We start from the raw sequence: 22479 nt of genomic DNA, 5'->3' as shown, positions 1-22479 counted from the left end.
ACACCACACAGCTAGTTATTGGCAGAGCTGGATCTAGAACTCAGGATTACTGACTTCAAACCCACTTTGCCCATAGACTCTTTTCTTAGGTTCTGTATGCACTTGGACTTCTAAAGACTGAAGAAGCCTGTGGCCAAGAGCTCAGACCAACCTTAAGGTTCCCATAGCTATTTATTACATGAACATAAACGCATTCCCATATCAGGTCACATTACAGTGGGAATCTGCCTGGGTGTATTTACTAGAAAGAAATCAGTTTGACTTTTCCCTCAAAAACTACCTTTAAAGTAATGCTTTCTTAAAAACAAGTTAATTAGTGAAGAAATGGTTCCTATATAAGAGAAGCTAATTACAATGCCTTACATTTGGACGGTTCTTCACCATTTACAAATGCAGCCTGGATGACCCTGCAGTGCTGTTCCTTTAAGCAGCAATTAATCCTATGCCAGATGTTAGCCTGCTGTCGGTAAATGAAGTCTCAATAGCATTCTAATACTGAGAGATGAAGGTGCAGAATCTACTCGTGATTCCACTGACACAGGCTCCTCTTTGGCTTGGTGCAAGAAGTGGGGTAAGAGATAAGCAGAGGGGCTGGGCAGGGGCAAGGCTCCCTGACTCACCTCTCTTCACCGATGGCCCCGCCTAGCCTATTCTCATTAGTCAGCGCAGCCATAATTTATTTGAACAGCAGGTGGCAGAGTATGTATTTCACCTCAGACACCAAACACTTAAGTTTTGTTTTGTGTGTGAAGACTGTCGCTGAGCTAACAGCTGTGCCAATCTTCCTCTATTTTATGTGGGATGCCGCCACAGCATGGCTTGATGAGCAGTGTCAGATCCGTGCCCCAGATCCAAACTGGCAAACCCTGGGCCACTGAAGTGGAGTGCACAAACTTAAGCACTACGCCACCTGCCAGCCCCTCACTCAAGTTTTAAAAATAGTAAATGGTGATGTCAGCCTGACTTCATTGGCCTCCGAGTGAACCCAAAGCAAAGAACAGGAGAAACCTAATGAACTTTCATCACAGAAGCAGAAGGATTTCAAGACATCCGGAGCTGACTGGTTATGTCCAGTAGGTGGTGCTGCAGGACAGCTGGCCCTCCCTGTGCCCTGCTCCGTGCACGGGGACATTACCTGCCTTGGCTGGTTGACTTTTGCTCCTGAAGACAATAATAATCGAATAACATCCAAGTAACCACCTTGGGCAGCTAAGAAGAGAGCAGTGGCTCCATCCTGAGAGACAGCAAAGTTGAAAGTGTTAAAAAACCGTCTTTCACATTTATTTTAAAAGAAATTAGATTAAAAAGTACACACATTTAATACAATTTTCCACTTCTATCCCCTCCCTTTTTTCCCCATGCATGGTAACTGCTTTATTTTTTGAAGAATGATCCTAAAGCATCGCACTAAGGCAGGCAGAAAGGTAAAGTTTAAAATAGACAGTTTTACTTCGACATCAGTCTTGGCAGCGTATTTTCAAGGACCATGTCTGACTGGGCAAGGGAAACAATAGAAAAAATAAACAAATGGGACTACATCAGACTAAAAAGCCTCTGCACAGCAAAGGGAACCACCAACAAGATGAAAAGACAACCTAACAATTAGGAGAAGATATTTGCAAACCATATATCTGATAAGGGGTTAATATCCAAAACACACAAATCAAGAAATACTGGTTCAAAAATAAACACTGAATAAAACAATTATCAAAAATTTGGGAGCTTTTACATCTCAATAAGAAAAACACTAACAACCCAGTTAAAAAATGGGCAAAAGATCTGAACAGACATCTCTCCAAAGAAGATGTACAGCTGGCCAACAGGCACATGAAAAAATGTTCAAAATCATTAACTATCAGGGAAACGCAAATCAAAACTGCAATGAGGTATGACCTCACTCTGGTCAGAATGGCTATAATTAACAAGACAGGAAACAATAAGTGTTAGCGAGCATGTGGAGAGAAGGGAACCCTTCTACACTGCTGGTGGGAGTGCAAACTGGTGCAGCCACTATGGAAAACAGTATGGAGATTCCTCGAAAAATTAAGAATAGAAATACCATATGATTCAGCTATTCCACCACTCTGGGTATTTATCCAAAGAACTTGAAAACACAAAGGCATAAAGATACATGCACCCCTATGTTCAGTGCAGCATAATTCACAATAGCCAAGACTTGGAAGCAACCTAGGTGCCCATCAAGGGATGAATGGATAAAGAAGATGTGGTATATATACACAATGGAATACGATTCAGCCATAAGAAATGATGAAATCCAGCCATTTGTGACAACATGGATGGACCTCGAGGGTATTATGCTAAGTGAAATAAGTTAGAGGGAGAAAGTCAAATACCGTATGATCTCACTCATAAGTAGAAGATAAAAACGAAAAACACATAGAAACAAAGATCGGATTGGTGGTTAGAGGGGAAGGGGGGAGGGAGGAGGGCAAAAAGGATGATTAAGCTCATGTGTGTGGGCATGGATTGTAATTAGTCTTTGGGTGGTGAACATGATGTAATCTACACAGGAATCGAAATGTATAATGATGTGCACCTGAAATTTATATAATGTTATAAGCCAATGTTACTGCAATAAAAAAAATAGACAGTTTTATGATAAGTTATAACATATGTAGTGACTGTTCACTCTACAAAATCTTGGTCATAGAGCTTATGATACACCCAGCTGGCAGCAGCCGCCCAGGTTTTCCAAATAGCCAGTCATCATTTTTCTCTTGTCTCCATAGACTTCTCCTCTTAGCTGCCTTCTGTTTTGTCGCATGATCTCAGAGTCCATCCCCTTTTAAATTAGATGAAAATATATACATCTAATACAATTTTCTGTTTCAGTCATTTTGTCAATTAAGACCTAAGTATTCGTTAAAAAACAAAAAAGAAAGTCTGTCAATAAAAAACAAAAACCAAACAAATCCCCCAAATCTACTTTGTGTGCTTTTATGAATCGGGAGTAAAAAGTGCTCTTGGGATTAGATTGTGCCCGCTCCTTTCTCTTTCTTGCTCCCTTATCCATGTCTCCCCAACATGCAGTTTCTCCCAGGTTTAAAACACAAGATGCTTTCAGAAAAAACTGCCCTAGAAAGAATATCCGTGAAATCGCTCCCTGAAGGCCCAGCAGATACCACCACCACCACCTCTAAACACAACGAAGCAATCCTGCATAAAAGCCCAAGCGAGTGCTTGCTTCCAAGTTTCTTTAGTTTTCTTTTTAACTGGGTGTCTATGTCTCTTGGTCATTTGTTTTTCGTGAAGACATGCCACTGGGTAATTTTAGCAAATACATCGGTCAGCTGAGAGCATGCATCCTCCTCAGAGGCTCAGTTCACACAGATAGGACTCACAGAACACGGTGAGCTGCACTATTTTTAGACCTCAGTGGAACACCTGAGCACATCCTAGTAGAAAACACCAGGTAATCCAGCTAATTCCCACCCTCCCGTCTGGAACACTAACCACAAGTTAAAATACAAGGCACTTCTCCCTGCCAGGATTTCCAGTGTGTGTCTGCCAAGCTGCCAGACTCCCCTCCAGGCAATCATTAAAAAATTAATCACCCTTACAGGTTTTTTGTTTTGGGGTTTTTTTTTGTGAGGTAGAGTGGCCCTGAGCTAACATCTGTTGCCAATCTTCCTCTATTTTATGTGGGATGCCTCCACAGCGTGGCTTGATGAGCGGTGCTAGATACGCACCCTGGATCCAAACCTGTGAACCCCAGGCTGCCAAAGTGGAGCACGCGAACTTAACCACTATAGGCTGGCCCCCTGTACAGTTTTTTGAGCAGAAGTTTGATATGGGGGATAAAATTTTCAGCTGCTCCTTACTGTGTTGCCACAGAAAGTCCACTATGCCCTTATCAGCTGATAACTCTTGGGAATTTTCTAAAACAGATATCCAGGTATCGGATTTTTTACTGTGCATTACAATTTCTGTTCCTAGAAGTTTTCAGGGATCATTGACCAGGATCCCCCATATTTCAATGTTTTTAATGGCAACATTTACATTTGGACTATTTGGGCAAGGGTAAAAGTCAACATAAAATGGAAGTTCTGCTGCATGGAACTTCTTGAATCACCTTATAACAGAGAGTTTACAATGGGAATGGGTTCTCCCCAAACTCTATGTTTCTAAGATTATGTGCCACCCCGATGCGACTTCAGAAGAATATTATCTAAGAGTACAAAGTCTACACCCACAGTCAGTTTGGAGTGCTGACTATGGAAGGTAATGCTATGAAAATCACAACTCATTTTCCTTTTCCAAAAACTTGGGCTCTCCCTCTTCACCCTACACATACATAGACTAATACACACGCTCAGATACACTTCACCTACATGCAGCCAAAGAAAGAGCCACAGCTGTAGACTTGTGTTTCTTAGACTTGGCCAATTGTCAGAACCACCTGTGGCCAAGCTGCACCCTCAGAGACTCCAGCTTAGTGGGTCTGTGGGGGGCCAGGGAAGTGGTATTTTTCAAGCTCCCTAGGTGACTGTAATGGGCAGCCAGAACTGAGAATCACTCCTTTAGACCATTATCAAGTAATTCAGCCATTCAACTGGGAAGGAATGCTGCAGGCTCAAAGAGGGTTACAGGTTTTGAAGTGCAAAGGGTAAGGCTAGTTGCTATGTACTTCAAGGAGGTCTGTGATCTGTCAGAGTTAAAGAACTGTGTAAACTCTGGGAAAAGTGTTCAAATGGAAAAGTTCACACCTACACATCTCACTACACATCTATGAAAGTACAGTGGCCCAGGGGTAAGTGCTAATGTTTAGCTATAGGATAGCCTAAAATATGGTTTCCAGATAACTGAAGGCAGGAATTCTTCCACTCCTCACCATAAGACCATGTCAAGTCACTTTATCTCCCTATATTTTATTTTTTCCTACAAAGCCAGAATAACATTTGCCATAAACCCTACGGAATTACAGTAACAATCAATTACCAGAGCCCTTGAGTAACATGCTCATTGCCAGTTAGCTGCACACGGACCCACACCGGCAGTGGACGCCTTTCAAAGGTCACCGACATGCACGTATTTCACAGGTCTTCAGCCACCCAACCTCACTTCTCTTCCAAACAACTTGATTTCTCGTTTTTTGTGTCCTTCCTCCCAAATAACTCTACAATAGGAAAATTCATTTTGGTTTTCAGCAAGTCCATATGCCAGGCTTGTCATGCTATGACTAAGTGTGTATCACATGAGTTTTGAAGATCCTGATTGTGTAGGTACATGAAATAGCTCATACGTACAAGAGACTTAAAAGGGCAGAACAAAGATGGGTAAAGAAGATTATGTGGTTTCGACTCAAAGAAGCTCATCTGGTTAACTGTATGTTTTTTCCCTGATATCTCAGATTACAGTTCTACTGTTCATTAAAATATGTTTGAAGTTGGCATTTCTGGCATCTGAATTTACATGGCAATGGAATGTGTGCTGAGGGGATGAGCAAGCATCCACCTAGTGTCCCTTCGAAACGCACTCACATAAAGTTGGTCGTGGATGTTGGCTCCATGTTTCAGCAAGGTCTCCACCACCCGCATGTGCCCATACTGACTGGCAGCCAACAGGGCAGTGCCCCCGTCCTGTGGACACACAAAGTAGAGACACATGAGAAACAGTGAGGGCATGTTTCACCAAGCAGACGCTCCTCGCACAGGGAGAACTCTGGAAAAGAATTTTCCCATAGATAATAACAAACTCACTTTTCCTCTTTTATCTCTTACTTTTTCTTTATAATCAAGACAGGCTTCATCCTAAGGATATCATTCTGTTGTACACTTGCATGACTTGCTTGAGATATATTACAGTTATGTGACTAAGTTATTATCATTCACTTAGAAATTTCCCAGGCCAAATGCAGAATCAGCTATCTGCCTCTCACTAAGGGAAACAAAGCATAGAAAGTTCTGTCCTACAATTACCAGAACAGTCTCCTGTGGCTTCTGGCCAGACACCCTCCTGACAAACGCTGGCTTCTCCCTGGGGTTCCACTCAGTGGTAGGCCTCTGAGATTAAGGTGGTCTTACAGGGTAACTCTGGGGCCACTGCCTTCACTGGACAAGCTCTGCATCCACTAAAAGAGCAGATAACTACAGCATATTCCCTGTGCCTCTCACCACCCTGCTTAGGATTTTCCTCTGAGCACGTGCCAAGTTGTCCAGATCTCTTGTAAAGCGTGGGCCCTAGAAACAAACAAAGCCCTGTAAAGTAGATGTGGTCTGATGCAGAGGGGACGCTCATTTGTTCCAGCTAGTCTATTTTTATCTCTGTGGGCTAAATTAGAACTAGCTTTTACTCCAACCACATCACACTCCCAACTCACTGAGTTTGGGGTCAACTGAAACCCTTCATGGTTTTTCTCAGGTGCTGCAGCTCAGCACTTATCTTTTCCCATCTAGGATTGTTGTGTTGTTTGTTTGGCTCCGTGAACTGGTATGTGGACTTGTGAGCTAATTATAAAGAATGCAAGAACATGTATACCTGGTTATAAAGTACAAATCATACATTTAAGATAGTGTGGTTTCTAAATTGTACATAGAGTGTTTATTCAAAATGCCTACCCTCGGAGCCCCATCCTCAGAGGGTCTGATTCAGGAGGTCTTGGGTGAGGCCCAGAAATAGGCCTTTTGACTGGTCACGTGAGGTGACTGCGGTGCGCAGGTGGCAGGTGGCCTCACTTGGAGAAACACTGCTACCAGAGCTACTGCACTCACAGGCGGGTCAGATCCTGGGGGATGCACACGGCGGAGCAAGGCTCCAGCAGGGGACGGGCTGTGTGGTGGGAAGAGCTGCGTTCTGAAGGGTGGGGAATGAAGGAGAGACTGGAGGGCTGAGCTAGCGGTGGTGGGGGTGTAGGTGGGGTGAGTGGGCATCAAGAAATTGCTCAATAGCAGCAATGAGCACCAGTGTCTCCAAGTTTTGTTCTGTCAATTTTCCAGCTCTTTGCCTAATGAGACAGGAGAATAGATAAAAATATGATGATTGCCATAGAAGAGCTGATACTTCTTATTTTTAAAAACACATCGTTGGGGGATATAGATTTAATAACAATGACAACTGTTGACACAAAGTCAGTTTTGACGACAGGATCATATGAAAACTCAAAGCCTCTCAGTACTCTCTTCTTCCCATGGAAAGCTCTCGGACGCCTGCGCTGACCTAATGGGAACGTGGAATTACTCACCCTGGGCCCCCTGTTCCGTGGATTTCTGGGATAGCACACACTGGCTCACATACAAGGCGTTAAACCAGCATTAACTCGCTAACCAAGATGACTGAAGCAGCCATGATCATTTTGACCCACACGATCATTTTGAGTTAGTTCAAAGAGCTGAGACTTAGCTTTGTAGAACTTTACTTTCTATTTTTAGTTGCATCACTTTTATAATGAAAAATAAAATGATAATTAATACAAAAATATATATCCACACAGATACCTTGGATTACCATATCTTATACTCAGCACGTGTGGATGCATGTATGCAGTCCAACAGGAGGTTCAGAAAACACAGAGACCTATCTGAAATTCAGATCTACTTAACAGTTAGCATTTTAACAGGAAAAAAAAAAACCCACTGGAAGCTCCCCTGATATCAAAATATCACATACAATGGATTAATAAAGCCTAAAAGTTTCCAACTGGGGCAAATTTTCAGGAATTTTTTGTTATGATTAGACCAGAAATAAGTTAACAATTACAAAACTGTTATGGCAGTTCAAATTCTCCTACTACAAAACATTTTCATGAAAAATTATATTGTGAACACAAAATGGATCTTTCTGCACTCTCAGTTTTCTTATCCATACATCAAATATGAAGACTCAATGACTTTTTTTTCTTTTTTTTTTTTTGGTGAGGAAGATTGGCACTGAGCTAACATGTTGCCAATCCTCCTCTTTTTGCTTTAGGAAGACTGTCACTGAGCTAATATCCAAACATTGCAGGATCGGAATCTGAACCTATGAACCCTGGGATGCCGAAGCAGAGTGCGTGAACTTAACTACTACGCCACCAGGACAGCCACTGAAAAATCAACGAGTTCTCTAAAGGAAGAACCACAATTCCTTGCCCAACTATATAAGCTGTAGTCATATATTATATATTTCAGTGTAGACTTCTCAGAAAGTAAACTGCCTGCCAAATCACCCTCCTTAGAAGTCTCTCAGATTCACCAGGATGGGCTTAGTACTTCTGACAATCCCTATCACAGCACTGGGATTAACACTGAAGCAGAAAAAAGCGCCTGAAAACAGGAAAAGTTATACAGCACCTGCTCCTATATCCATTCTGATAACGCGATTTACTGTCCCAGAGTAGAAAGCTACCAGAGCGAGAAAGAATCTAAGTAATTCCCCATAAATTCTCCAATTGGAGCCCAGAGTACAAATGCAGTGTTTTGAATTGAATCCCTGGACAATCCCTGAACCATAAGTAACCTGTGAAACCCACCTTCTTAGGCTTGAAAGTCTGATAACAAGAGAAGCACAAATTCACACTCTAGATGAAGAGAAACGAATACTCATGACTGCCAAAATTCTTCAACAGGGTATCAAATCAAGAAAGTTCTCTTACTTTGGTCCTGAATTCAGTGGATGCTCCAAATTCAAAGAGAAATCTCACGACGTCATTATGCCCTTGTTGGGCAGCGAAGAACAGGGCGGTTGTGCCTGACTGGGAGAGAGAAAGAGGCTGGTTTTACAAGACATTTGGTTACATCACATTTGATTTATACATCTGTAAACAAAACACGAAAATATTGTTGCATATTAACCTTCTAGCCTAGAACGGGGCTACTTTTGAACTGACTGTATTCCTTGTTCATAGAAGTGACAAGATAAAAGGAAAACTTGACTCTTGATGTAACGGATGAATGGTAGACGCCCAAAGGATATGTCCCCATCCTAATTCCCGGACCTTGCGAATATCACCTCACAGGGCAAAAGCTGTGACTAAGTTAAGGATTTTTAGAGGAGGGGCTTATCTTGGCCCATCCCAGTGGGGCCTAAATCCAACAAGCATCTTTATAAGAGTGAGGCAGGGGGATATTTAACACAGAGAAGAGGAGGAGACAATGTCACCACGGAGGCAGGGATGAGAGCGACGGGGCCACAAGTCAAGGAATGCCCAGAGCTGCCAGAAGCTGGAGGAGGTAAAGCTGGAAAGCTTCCAGAAGGAGTACCACCCTGTGGGCAGCTCAAATTTTCTGGCCTCCAGAACTGTGAGAGTACACCTTTCTGTTGTTTTAAGCAAATCTAGTGGTGGTAATTTGTTACAGCAGCCACAGGAAACTAATATGCTTGGCATCTTGTCTGGGAAACACTGGCATTCATTAACAGAGGGAAGAACTGTGGTAGAGCTCCGGTTACAGAATTTAGTGCCCCAGAGGAGAAGGCTACCAGTGCAAGAAAGAATCTATTTTCACTCAACTGGCCTCAAAATATCCTCAAAATAGCTCATATTAACAAAAAAGAGCTTGATTTCAAATTTTAAACTGATCAATGACATTCTGAGACACAATTTTTAGCATCCTTTCTTCCCAGCCATTTTTACAAGTTTACTCAAAGATTGGTACCCAAATCATTATTTAAGATGGGCAAAATCACCATACCACTCTTGTGAGCAATATGTATTTCCCATCTGAAGATGCTGTTCACTCCAGTGCTTTGAGCACAGATGAAGCTAACATTCTCCTTTCCCAGGCACAGTGAAGAGAAAATCCTCTTTCTACAGCTTACCCGGAAATGTTAGTGGCGGGTTCTTGCCCAGGTGTGAGAAGCCAGGAAGAGCATGTCCTGAGGATTACTAATCACTCTGAAGCTTGTTCTTAAGGGTGTGTGTGTGACAGGGAGCAATGAGGTCCACCACTGTGGCAGAACGAATGATAACACCTTCCCAGTTCACGCCCCCTGCGAGGCTCTGCCCCAGGAAGGCACAGATGACGTGACCATTCCCAGAGCCTTCCTGCCTGCAATGCAGGAGTGATCCTCTCCTTGGTTCCCACAGAAATGAGTAGGAAGCACCCTCATTGCTTTCTTACAGTGGAGGACTCTGGGTTCCAAAAACCTTAAGATGTAACCATGTCTAGTCGAAGAAACTGAGTTAGAAGAGGAAAACTTTCATCTTCTTAATAGACATTAAATTTTAGAGACTACCAGGGGTCATTTCTAGGAATTGTTTCTTCAGTAAGAGGAAGGATTCATTTTTCAATAAGCTTTTGAGTCAACTTGGAACACACACATATACTATTAATCATTGTGCACATGAACGCAGCAATCTGTAGACAAGAGGAGCTAGATGTCAGTCTGGAACATGAATAAAGGTCTTATGTGCACGCACTTTACTACCGAACCCCAGTGCTTCAGGACAACTGCACATGCAGCTCCCATGCCTGAGAGCTGCACTCAGCCAACACTGCTGGTTCTCTAGAGCAACGGTCTTTCAGGACCATTAGCTCCCAGTTTGTCTTCTAGCAAGTTCCTTGTGTCTAGATAGCCAACCTAAGTAAACAATGGCAGGTACTTTTTCAGAAAACAAGTATTCTGATATTGTAAAATGGATTAAGAATGAACCCGGTAGAAGTCTGCTGCATGAGCAAGTCCCACAGCACTGCTGGGGACTCTGCTTCCAAAACAGACAAGGTGAGGTTGTGGCCTCTCTTTGGCTTAGCAGCTCTATCACCCAAGACCTGCACGGGCTCAGGAAATTCAGGGGGCCACTGGGAACTGACAGAGCATCATCATTTGAGACATAAATTGGGCACATTTTGGTAAGTCCTCAAGGGCCACTGAGTTCAACACACAACTGTTTTCATCTCCAAGAACCTAAGCTGAGCAATTGGAACCAAACAGATAAATATAAAATCACCAAAACCATATATTGGCTGGAGATGAAACAACTGTTTCTCTTCTTCTCTCAGCTTTTCTCAATTGTTCTGAAGAGATTTCTGTGCATGTTGAACTTACCCTCCAGGATAAAGGTTTTTGACTAAGCAGATCTGGATCATAGTGTTTGTATCAGAGAAAAATCTGTCTTTTCTTTAAAGTTATAATAAACAAAGACTGTAAAGCAGAGAGGAAAAATAAAAAGATTAAGGCAATTTTAAACTATAATACTAAATGGGTCCAAACATGTTCCTCCCAGAGGGAAATTAGCTGCTGAAATGAAAATAACCTAAAACAATGACCCAGTGTCATGGAAACTGCGCAGAAGTCTGTGAGATTGATCAGATTTGCTGTAGTTTATACCGCTCCTCTCAACAGACCACGCTTGCCGATCCAGGACTACAGAGAATCAGACTCCACATTCTATCTGTCAAGTGTCCCTCTTCCATGGGCCATGGCCAAGGTGACACCCAGGGGCGAGATGGAAGGGATTTCTAGATGCCCTGTGGAACATCCAGCCCTTAGACCTGGTGAGTCTTAATTTGCTCCACTCAGCAGTGGCGGTCCAGCCTGGAAGATGGGTATACTGGTTGAGGAAAGTTTGATTGAGGAATCATCCTTTCTGAAACAGCAAGTGCAGGGCAAGCCCTCGGATAAGAGTGGATCAAGGAAAATTAAGAGCTCCAGTCTAGTTCGAAGCTTGCCTGAGGATGCCCCTCTTGGGTCTGAGTCAGTGCAGACCGAGAGGTCAGACTGACCCTAGGGATGATCTGTGGATGTGTCTCCACGAAGCTTAATTCACCAGGCCCTAGCTCGGCTCAGAAACACATGGAGCCTCCTCAGACCCACGTCCCAAAGCATGTCAAAATGTCCCAGCCTCCAACTGCTCCTCTACATGGACCAAGAATGGGTCCCCGGGCCAGACCAAACTCCCGAGATTGCCCTTGAAGGAAGTGTGGGGACATGCTCACATTTCAGTCCAATGTTCACTACGTGGCTTTTTTGGGGGGACCTTATTTAATGCACGGCCAGTCAGAGAAGTCCTCTGAACACACGGTTTGGTGAGGATGGCTGAGAGAGTCTAGCAAGTGAGCCTCATTAAGAACAGGCTGGTGACCCACCTTCTAAAAATATAATGATCTCCAGGAAAATCCTGTAAGTTCTACAGCACTTCTCCCAAGGGAAGAAGGAAGAACTGATTCAAGCTTGGGATGAAACGTATGCGTGTTTAAGGAATGTGGTTAGAGGTTTGGTTACCTCAGACAGCAACACATGCTTGAGAAGATACATTCAACTCAAGTACAACCAATGGTCCATTCCTGGGCCTTATTTTAGGCACAATAAAGTCTGCAATCTGGGCTTTAATGTTAAGTAGGAAAAAAGCATGATTACGCTTGTCTTCCTTACGAATTCACTATTGTGAGAATGTTGAATCTCTGTCACCTGGGTCATTCTTATTCAAGAGTGAAACCTGACCTACCTCTCTCTGGAGATTGATGTCTGCTCCTTGCAGAACCAGTTCCTTCACACAGTCTATGTGACCAGCGTAGGAGGCAACCATGAGGAGCGTGGTGCCATGCTGGATGGAGGACAGACAGAACATTAGGCCATCGTACGTCAGAAGAATCCTGGAGAAGAGGCTGCACAGATGTCAGCTCCACTCAGGACACAGCCAAGCACAAAATTCCCCCCAGAAATAAACGTGTCTCATGAGTAATCTTATAATGCAGACTATACGGGAAAAAGCAAAGCAACAAATTGCTGAGGCTGGAATTTTCGGTTCAAAGTTTCACTTACTTCTATTACCTTCAGAAATGCAGGCCAAGCAAACCACAGTCGCTGCATTTTAAGGCAGCAGCTATTTAATGGTCTCACTTTATGATTCATATTAAATGATTCCTGAGCCAAAACAGTTATTAATGCAAAAAACGAGATAAGTGCTACCAGCTGGTTTTCTAAGTTTCAAAGTCTATCTTCACACTGATTTGGGTAAAGATGAAAGGCACCTCGAAGAAATCAAAGACGATAGAGGAGTCAAGAGCCCTGGGGTCAAGTCCACCTCTGTCATCAACCAACAGTGTAACCTGGGGCAGGCTGCTTACAATTCTCAGGGCTCACTGACTTCATCTTTAAAGTGAGGGGCTGAACAGGATGATCACCAAGGTCTCTTCCAGCTCTAAGATCCAAGGACCTGAGCCGTACCATCTCCTATGGACCCTTCCAATTCAAGCGGACTTTGCAGTTTAATTTACAGTTGGTTCCAAGGGCTTGAAATTGTAATCTGAACCACCACCTCTGCATATGCAGCAAGCTGCCTTTCAGGAGTGGATGACAAGAGACGGACGGTTCTGCACATGAGGGCTCACTAGGTATGGAGGATGAGTAACACTTAGAAGCCTCCTGTTTCTTACATCTGTGGGATTTGTAGAGGGCAGTACAGCTGAGTGGTCACTGACACTGATCTTGGGCTAGTTATCTAAGCTCTCAAAGGCTCATTCTCCTCATCTGCAAAATTGGGGAATAATAAAAGTACCTGCGCAATTAAACTAAATGAGAAAAAGATAATTCAGGCAATGTGCTTAGCACAGTAACGTTAGATATTAATTGAGTGTTAGATATTAAAATATTATGACGGTTCAGTAAATACTAGTTGTCATCCAGCTTCTGTTGACTTTTGTGAATGACAAAGACAGTTTGGGGAAAGTCCTCATTACTATATATGAAAAGTACAGGTAGAGCCACCCCGGTGGCCTAGTGGTTCAAGTTTGGCGCTGTCACTGCTTCAGCGGCCCGGGTTCCTCTCCCGGTTGTGGAACCACATCACCCGTCTGCTGGTTGCCATGCTGTGGTGGCAGCTCACATAGAAGAACTAGAAGGACTTACAACTAGGATATGCAACCGTGTACTGGGGCTTTGGGGAGGAAAAACAAGAACATGGCAACAGACGTTGAGCTCAGGGCGAATCCTTCCCTGCAAAAAAAAAAAAAACCTCAAAAATTTGTGGAATTTTTTGTGGCAAGCTTGGTATTACTAAGTTCCTGAATGTGAGAAAATTGGTATTTAGAATGTGGACAGAAGACTGTTTAATTTAAAGCCAGGCTGAAAAGATAAGCTATGAATGTACCCTCTACATGAGAGGTGAGAAAATTTTCTTACCACGGGTCCACTGGTCTCAAAATACAAATCTATGATGAGCCAGAGGAAGCACAGAGCACTTAATTTGGATATTTAAAAAAGAAAATAAAAAGTCTTAGGCTCATCTGTTTTAAAGTAAGGAAAGATGAATGAAACAAATGTTTCTTTACAGATTGTATTTCAATTCTACATCATGGTCAATTGAGAAAAAGTCAGAAGCTGGGACAAAAGAGAAAGAGGATAAAGAAGTGGTGTCGATGCATTAAGCTACACAAAAGTACTTCCTTTATATGCAAAACCTATTAGCTGGATTGATTTTAATTCTCTAAAGATTAAGTTTACCTCATTTCATTGCCTGATGTTAAAATGTATCTTTTAAAAACTAGCTGATTCTAGGGGCAGGCCCAGTGGCATAGTGGTTAAGTTCAGCACACTCCCCTTGGAGTCCTGGGTTCAGATCCTGGGTGCAGACCTACCCCACTCATCAAGCCATGCTGTGGTGGCGTCAGGGCCACTCTTCTTCAAGCAAAAAAGAAAAAAAAGAAAGAAAGAAAAGAAGAAGATTGGCAACGGGTGTTAGCTCAGGGCCAATCTTCCCTACCAAAAAACAAACAAAAAAAGAACCAGTTGATTCTCACTAGAGGATATAATGGATATAAATGTAGTGAAGACCACAACAAACAAGATAGTGAAATACGTAACTCATACATCTAAAAAGCCTAAAGAACCCTGCCATCACACATCTTTGTGGCAAATGTGTGTCAGAGAGATGAGCAAAGCAAAAAATGTACACATCATGCGAAGACAGCATCAATCTAGGAATGGAAGATGAATGAGGGTTAGCCAATCAGAGCTCTGCCATACAGTGGGTGGCCTGGAGATAATGTATTTGTTCTTTACAATGCTATTTGTTGCAAGAGTTTGGACATGGTAACACCCGAGGTTGGGAGTGGCTCCCGTGGAAGCCCCCGCCTCTCCTTGCAGTCTAACAGCTCTCACAGGTGTCCTGGGTGATCCTGAGACTTGACCCTATTATCGAGGGCAGTGCTAGCCAAGAGTCATTCGCCGCCAGAAGAAACCATCCTGGCACGCACACTTGGCGTCCAGGTGGCACGTGGAGGAGGCAGAAATCCACCTGGTGAGACTTCGAGGGAACAAAGGCCTGCGCTGTTCCCAGACAGCCCCCTGCCTCTGTCACCACTAATCTCAGAGGTCATTTCAAAACAAATGAGCTGTCTGAATTGCCATCATTTACACTTGCTCCTTTGGGTAAGGAGTCATTTCTCCAGAAAGCTCCTGATAAAATGACTTTTTGTTTTAAACAAATATGTTAACCTATAAACATATTAGTAACCGTTCATAGAAGAAAATTTTTTATCAAAATAGCTACCGGTCACCCAGCAGACAGACAGAGACAGAATGTCAGCTCTGAGGGAAAAGGAGGTGGTAAAGGACAACTGACTTGTGAGAGAGAAAGCACGCTGGAAAAGTTGGAAGGATGGGTGCTGTCTGGGGTGGGGTGGGCAGGATGTGTGTGGCAGCGTCAGTGGCCCTGGGAAGCTGGAAGTCAGGAGAGGGTCACAGGGGTGTCTGAAAAGGGCGACAACTTCAAGAAAAAGGGGCAAGGGGGTCATCAATGTGGCAGTGAATGAAGCCACAATGAAAACTGGCATTCCTACTCCAGTCTTCCCCAGCGTGGCCATGCTGCCCAGTAAGACCCAAGACTAGTTCACAGATGCCCAAGACTCCACATCAGCCTGCGTCCTGAGGAACAGATGGTACATTCAAACGGGGATGACTGGAAGGATGTTTAATAAAGAGACTATTCCTAAAGCTGTGCCCCAGGTGTAGTGAAACTACAAAGAACAGTGTAAGACTGGGAGCTGGTAACAGTGGGGCTCCAGCGTCAGCCCAAGCCGGAAGGCATGGGGGGAAGGCAGTGGCTCCCAGGACACACAGAGTGAGGGCACGGCTACCAGAACAGAATAGGGGCGCTCACTGGGCTCCTAAAAATTCCTGTCCTCTCATTCTCTGATTTCTACCAATGCTGCCATTGGCTAAACCCAACTGGAGGCCAGAGGGAAGTCAGTCCATCCAGGGTAGGCCCTACAGTTCACACGGTGGGCCACGGTGCAAGCTGGAGAAGGGAGGAGCAGATGTGCAGGTGCAAACGCAAGGTACTCTGCACTGATGCCCCCAGTGGGCGACAGCTCACTCTGTCTGGCGGCTGATCTCAATTACCAAATTTGTGCAATAAAAGCTGGAAATGGCACATCTTGTTTTCAGGAAAATAAGGCTCCTTTGAAAAACGTTTTTATTTAAATCCTAAAATCAAAACATCTCTACTCTATCTGAGGTCCTCCTTGTCCCCAGAGACATGAAGTCCCACTAGTACAGCGAAACCATTGCCTCTAGCTGGGGAGGGAAGGGCTCTCAAAGCAATGCCTGCAAGTGGGCGGTAGTATCTATTTTTAGTTCCCCTTAATTGCCAATTGGTGTATTGCTGTTTGCAAAGGTAAGGAAAGGAGGAGAGGCTGAGTGGAGGCTCCTTTCTCAGTTCTCTCATCCTTGTAGAAAACACAACTCCCACCTCCACCGCAGCCCACTTCTGCCCTACACTATCTCCAGCTTTTCACAGGACGAGTCGGTTTGAATTCCCTGACTAAACGCCCTTTCCTGCTGGCAATGTGCCGACTCTGACTCCCAGCGAAGCGCCTCTTTCCCTAGCATGGCCGTCGTTTTATGTAGGTAGTGGTTTCCCCCAACGTCTTTTTTCTTGCCGTTCTTTGATTTTTTTTTAACCTGTAGAGGTAAGCTCAGAGCAGTGAGGAGACTTGCAGTGACCGGGTGGGGCTCAGGGCATGAACAGAGCAGGGTTTCTCAACCTCACACTGCTGACATCTGGGGCCGGCTGTGTGGTGAGGACGTTTAGCAACGTCCCTGGCCCTGCCTCCCCAAGATGGACAACTAAAAATGTCTCCAGACACTGCCCGATGTCCCCTAGCAGATGAAATGGCCCCTGGTTGAGGGCCACTGGATTAGAGAACTAGTCAGGGCATCAGATTGATGAGACCTGGTGACAAATGGAGTGTGGGAGTAAGAGGGCAGGGAAGGGAGGTGGGTGTCCAGCATGACTGTGGGGTCTCCATCCTGGGTGGGTGAAGGTGCCAAGCACTGGGGTGGGAGACCAGGAGGCACGAAGCGCAGGTTTGAGGAAAGTGACATGTCTGGTTTGGACAGAAAAGCAACAACCATGATCTCCACTTATCGAGAGGCAGTTTCACCCAAGGGTTAGTGGTGTGAACCCCGGAACCCGACTGCCTGGGTTTACCAGCTTGGTGACCTTGGGCAAGTCACTCATTTCTGCAATGGAGATGATAATAGAAGCTACCTCATAGAGTTGGTGTGAGGGCTAAATGAATAATCGAAGGGCCATCCATGACTAGTGGCTATAGTATCAGACAGCAAAGCTGTATGGATGTTATCTGGCTTGAGGTTGACTTTTCCCCTAATGTCTTTTGAAGTTCACCATGTCACCCTGGACTTTTTGAAAAGGATCAAGCTAGCAAATACATGAAAAAGTAGGTAAGGGGCTGGCCCCGTGGCCAAGTGGTTAAGTTCGCGCGCTCCACTGCAGGCGGCCCAGTGTTTCGTTGGTTCGAATCCTGGGCGCGGACATGGCACTGCTCATCAAACCACGCTGAGGCAGCGTCCCACATACCACAACTAGAAGAACCCACAACGAAGAATATACAACTATGTACTGGGGGCTTTGGGGAGAAAAAGGAAAAAATAAAATCTTTAAAAAAAAAAAAAAAAAGTAGGTAAGCATTGTAAAGAAACATGCATTCGTGAGGAACTCTCATGCCAACAGGGGAAGGGGCATGCTCCTGGCCCGCGGCTGCCGAGCGAGCCCGTCCGTACACTGTCCCTGCAGTCGACGTCCACCCGGCCGCTGTTCAACAACAGCCGAAGCAGGGCCAGGTTGCCTCTCCTCGCTGCCCAGAACGCGGCGTTGGCAAGCGGAGTTTCCTTCTGCAGAACAAAATGAAACAGGATCTTAACATTGACGTTAGTCAACATGACCACTTCTACACAAACCTGCAATCCCATTCAAAGGTGGAATTTCCACGTGTCCCATCCTTTGAAAGATGGCTCCTTCAGCAATAGATGACTGCAATACGCTTGGCCATGGGATGCACTGTCTCACACCAGACACCTGAGCCACGCGGTGCGCTGCAGAGCAATGCTGTCGATAACACAGCACTGTGAGTCCTATTTCCCACCAGCGCCCTCACTCTCCTGCCTCTGCGTCTTTGTTCACAGTTTCCTGTTTGCTTGAAATGACTTTCCCCCATCCTTCAAGGCCAAGGCTCTGCTTAAAGGCTATTTTCTCCCTGAAATGTTCTCAAATCTCACTTCACCTCTCAGCAGCGGTACATCTCTCCCAATTCTGACCTCCCGAAGGAGTTTACTGTCCCTTCTCTGTGCCCCAGCACCTTCTACCTGATTCCAGCTGTCTGGGTAAACACCTCACTTTCCCGCCACTGAACTCTCTTTGCTTCAGCTGGAACTTGCCAGAGGTGTCAGTTGAGAACAAGGAACTCTGGGCAGAAAATGCTGTTCCATGTCCTTGTATGGATCCTTCATGCCACTGCTGGGTCATCTGAAAGCCGCAAAGTTAATGCTGGAACCATATCTATGGGAGGAAGAGAACTGGAAAACAGTTCTCCAAAAAGAGAGTGGCAGAGAGGACTGCAGCGCACCTTCCTTCTCTAAAACCAGTCGACCTGGAGCTGCAGAGCACAGTGCCTGGCGGAGGGGGGAAGACGGCTTCTGGACACAGACAGCTCTGGGTTTCATCCCCAGCCCTGCACAGGTGACTTGGCCCACTGAGTCTCGGTGTCCTGTGGTTTAGACGGAGACCACATTACCTGCCTTGAAGTTTCCAGTAAGGATCAAATGATGTAGGTTAATTGGCTAACACGTGCCCAACACGCCACAAATGCCTACAAATGCTAGTTCTCTTCCCTCTATCTACTTTTCTTTACAAAGTTAGAATCAATAGGCAAAATTAAATTCAGAGTAGTATTGATACTAATAAAGAATTCTGCCGGTCTCAGGAAATTTTCTAGTATTTAAAGTGTTTGACAAAAACACTTTTTTTGGGTGGGCTTAGAACACCTATTTGACCCAAAAGGCCTTTTACACACTATGTCTTTTAAGTACATTGATAAGGTATTAAGTACAATACCTAACTTACCTACGCAAAGTTAAAAAGAAAGATCAACAATTTCAGCTACTCCACAGAGCCATCTAAAATGAAAGCACAGTGACAGGAGAGTGATGGTGACATTTATTGGTGCAAGGATTTCATTTCAGAAGCCCTTCAGCTCATACACAACTGTGTCTTCTTGTGCATTCTTGGATGAGAACATGGCAAAACAGGGAGTTTTGCACATTACAAACACAGTTTGAATAGTTTTCTGGCTCAGTTAGGAGGAAAAAAAATCACCTCAAATTCCAGATGAACAATTTGCTGTCCATGAGGGTATATATTTTACTGTCCCAGGGACGTTGCAGCCAAACTGCCATGGTGCGGTCCACACCCAGCGTGTGTGGCTTTTGCACCAGGCTGGGTCTAACGTTGCAGTTGTTAGTAACTGGGTGAAACAAAGGCAAGACAGCTTTGACTTGCATAATGAATCACCAAAAAACGCCCTTTTAGTAAAGAGATTGCTCAAGGCCAAAATGAGGTCTGCGAGGGAGAATTAGGAAGAGAAATTAATATGCACCACGAACTGCTCTGGTGGTTTTTCCTGAAACATAAAAACTTGAAAGTAATACATTATAAATTGTTTTCAGTGATTTTGTTGTTTTACTTTAACTCCCAAAACCTTTCAAAAACCATCTGCAAACCGCAAGCGTCTACTGTCATAACGAGGCCTCAACCAAGAGCCGCTCCTGCCTTTAGGATGGCCTTGGGACTCCTCTCCTGCTCAGGCTAGAAATCCTGGTTTCCTATAAGGTTCTAGAAACTGAGCTTTGTGAAAAGTTGTGAATATTTCATTTTCCCTCAGGGGCTTGCTTTCCTGGGAGGGGGACGCATGACAGGAGCAGGTGATTTGGGGCAGGAGCGAGCTGAGTTTAAGTCCCGACCCTGCTACCTCCCGGCTCTGTGGCCTTGGGCAGGTTATTTAACATCTCTCTGCCTCAGCAAAATGGGAACAATAATAACAGTACTTCATGCACATGTTCTTGGAGGATTAAATGAGATAATACACGTAAATGCTCTTTGACAGTAAATACTCAAGAAATCTAGCTATACATGCACAGCCCTCACACCTTTTTAAAATACTCGTCCAGGGGCCGGCTCCGTGGCCGAGGGGTTAAGTTAGTGCGCTCCGCTGCGGCGGCCCAGGGTTTGGATCCTGGGCGCGGACATGGCACTGCTCCTCAGGCCACGTTGAGGCGGTGTCCCACATCCCACAACTAGAAGGACCTGCAACTAAGATATATAACTATGTACCGGGGCGGGGGGGTGGGGGGGTGGGGGGTGGGTTTGGGAAATAAAGCAGAAAAAAAAAATTGGCAACAGTTGTTAGCCTAGGTGCCAATCTAAAAAAAAAAAAAAAAAAAATACTTGTCCAGGCGAATTTATTTACTTGGTCACTAGCATGTGCTGGGACAGTGGCACTGGCCAGGGGCTAGGCCTAGATGTACGAGTCAACCTTGATTCCTGCTCACAATGGCTTTATGGCCCAGCAGGAAAATAAGCCATGTCAACAGGCATCAGATGTTATTACAGGTGCTAGGGTAGGAAATGCAGACTTGTGAGAGCAGAGAATGGTCAATTCTACCTGAGGAAGGTGGCCAGGAACGGTTTCAAAGAGAAGGAATTCTTGAGAAGAGTTCTGAAAGATGAGTATTGGCCTGAGTGACGAGCATCGCAGGCTGACGGGGTGGTGAAGCTAAAACATGGAGGCTCGTCACAGCGTGTGGGAACCGTCTCCACCAAGGGTGGGCTGCAGTGAAGGGGTGTGAGGGCGAGAGCCAAGAGATGCTGCAGAGTAAGCAGCCAGGGCCAGATCCTGAAGGCTCTGCTGTGCCATGCTACAGAGTTTGTGCCCGATCCTGGCAGGCACTGGGGAGTCAAGGACGGGTTTTAAGGTGAGGAGAGACTGTCGGTTTTGCGTTTCAGGAAGGCTCCTGTGGCAGCCTCAGAATGAACTGAGGACTGGAGCCAGATGGAAACTGGTGTCAACAAGGCTCAGGAGGCTGTGACGCAGACTGGGCAACAGGCAGTGAGGGCCCGAGGGAGGCAACAAAAGTGAGCGTGGCAGGATGAGACAGCTGGGAGAAGTTTTAAGGACCCAAACTGAACAGTTTTGGCCTGCGACTGTGTGTGCAGGAGAGGAGGGAGAAGGAATCTAGACCGACTCCAGGTTTCTGGTTTGAGTGCCTAGTTGATTTGGTGCCATTCCTAGAAGTCAAAAATACCCTGTGAGGGAAAGGTTTTGGGAAAAAAAGGCTGAATTCACCTTTGAACATGCCGAGTTTCAAGGGCCTCCGGGGCATGGCTCAGTGAAGTGGGCACTGTTACTATCTCACTACACAGAGGAGCCAGTGAGAAGCGACAAGGCAGGCTTCAGCCCCTGGCAGGCTGGTGCCTGAGGGGGCCTTTTAGCCACCATACTGTTCTGCCTCCTGCAGAATTCTCCTGTAGACGGCAAGGAATAAGGCAGTGCTGACCCCAATGACCTCCTTACTGTCGTCATTCCAAGTTCCTTTTCTGCCAAGATGGAAAGTCCCCCAACTTTCCGTTTCTATGGGGTCTATACACATCACTTTGCCTGGATAACTTCCAAACCTCCTCTGGGAACAATATGCACGTCATCATAAACGCTGTGGAGTGGAAAGGGGGCAACAAGCCCTTTAGCACTGAAGGAGAAGGGGCATGTAGAAATGGTTTACACAAATTATAAAGCACTTTACCAATCATGCTATTACTATTTAACCTCTTTCTTGATTTTTCTGATCTCTCCAACAAGTTCAGTGAGCCGCCCTCAGGCCCGACGGTTATACTATGAGTAACAGCTATCATGACCTACACTGAGATCTGGCTCTGTATCAGGCAGTGTGCTAAGCACTTTTACTGCTCAAATGCATTTTATTACCAAAACAACCCCATGAGGTAGGTGTTATTATTATTCTCATTTTTAAGATGAGGAAAATGAGGCATAGAAGTGAATTATTTAAGGCCACACAGCTAGGATGTAACAGACTCAGGATTCAAACCCAACTCTTTTTGGGTCCAGCATCTGAGATCTTCTATCTTATACCCTATAAGAAAATCTGAGCATAAACTTCCAAAAATACCATATTTTCTTCTCTCCCCACTCCCTTTACTGCCAGAATTTTGGCTAACACACTGCTCATTGGCAC

At 44.9% G+C, this 22479-nt stretch overlaps 1 protein-coding gene across 9 annotated transcripts in view; it reads right to left on the bottom strand.

The window, feature by feature from the left end:
* Positions 1-22479, bottom strand: part of ANKRD29 (ankyrin repeat domain 29) — a 62082-nt gene that overhangs the window by 25134 nt on the left and 14469 nt on the right. For 5 of the 9 annotated variants that reach the window (XR_011420939.1, XM_070220720.1, XM_023647490.2 and 2 more), the window contains exons 2-6: positions 17959-18069; positions 12380-12478; positions 8591-8689; positions 5502-5600; positions 1136-1234 (exon numbers count right to left, since the gene is read on the bottom strand). Coding sequence is in view for 8 of the 9 variants with exons in the window: in XM_023647491.2 (XP_023503259.1) it covers positions 1136-1234; positions 5502-5600; positions 8591-8689; positions 12380-12478; positions 17959-18069 (507 nt within the window). In the remaining variant the exon portion in view is untranslated. Of the gene's footprint in view, positions 1-1135; positions 1235-5501; positions 5601-8590; positions 8690-12379; positions 12479-13782; positions 13870-17958; positions 18070-18800; positions 18942-19297; positions 19351-22479 lie in introns of all 9 variants that reach the window. The other 4 variants (XM_023647489.2, XM_070220721.1, XM_070220719.1 and 1 more) reach the window with 3 other exon arrangements.

This window comes from Equus caballus, chromosome 8 (genome assembly GCF_041296265.1).
Source record: "Equus caballus isolate H_3958 breed thoroughbred chromosome 8, TB-T2T, whole genome shotgun sequence".
NCBI classification, from domain to species: Eukaryota; Metazoa; Chordata; class Mammalia; order Perissodactyla; family Equidae; genus Equus; species Equus caballus.
Note: the sequence above shows the minus strand (reverse complement) of the source record. Positions and strands in the feature narration are given on the sequence as shown.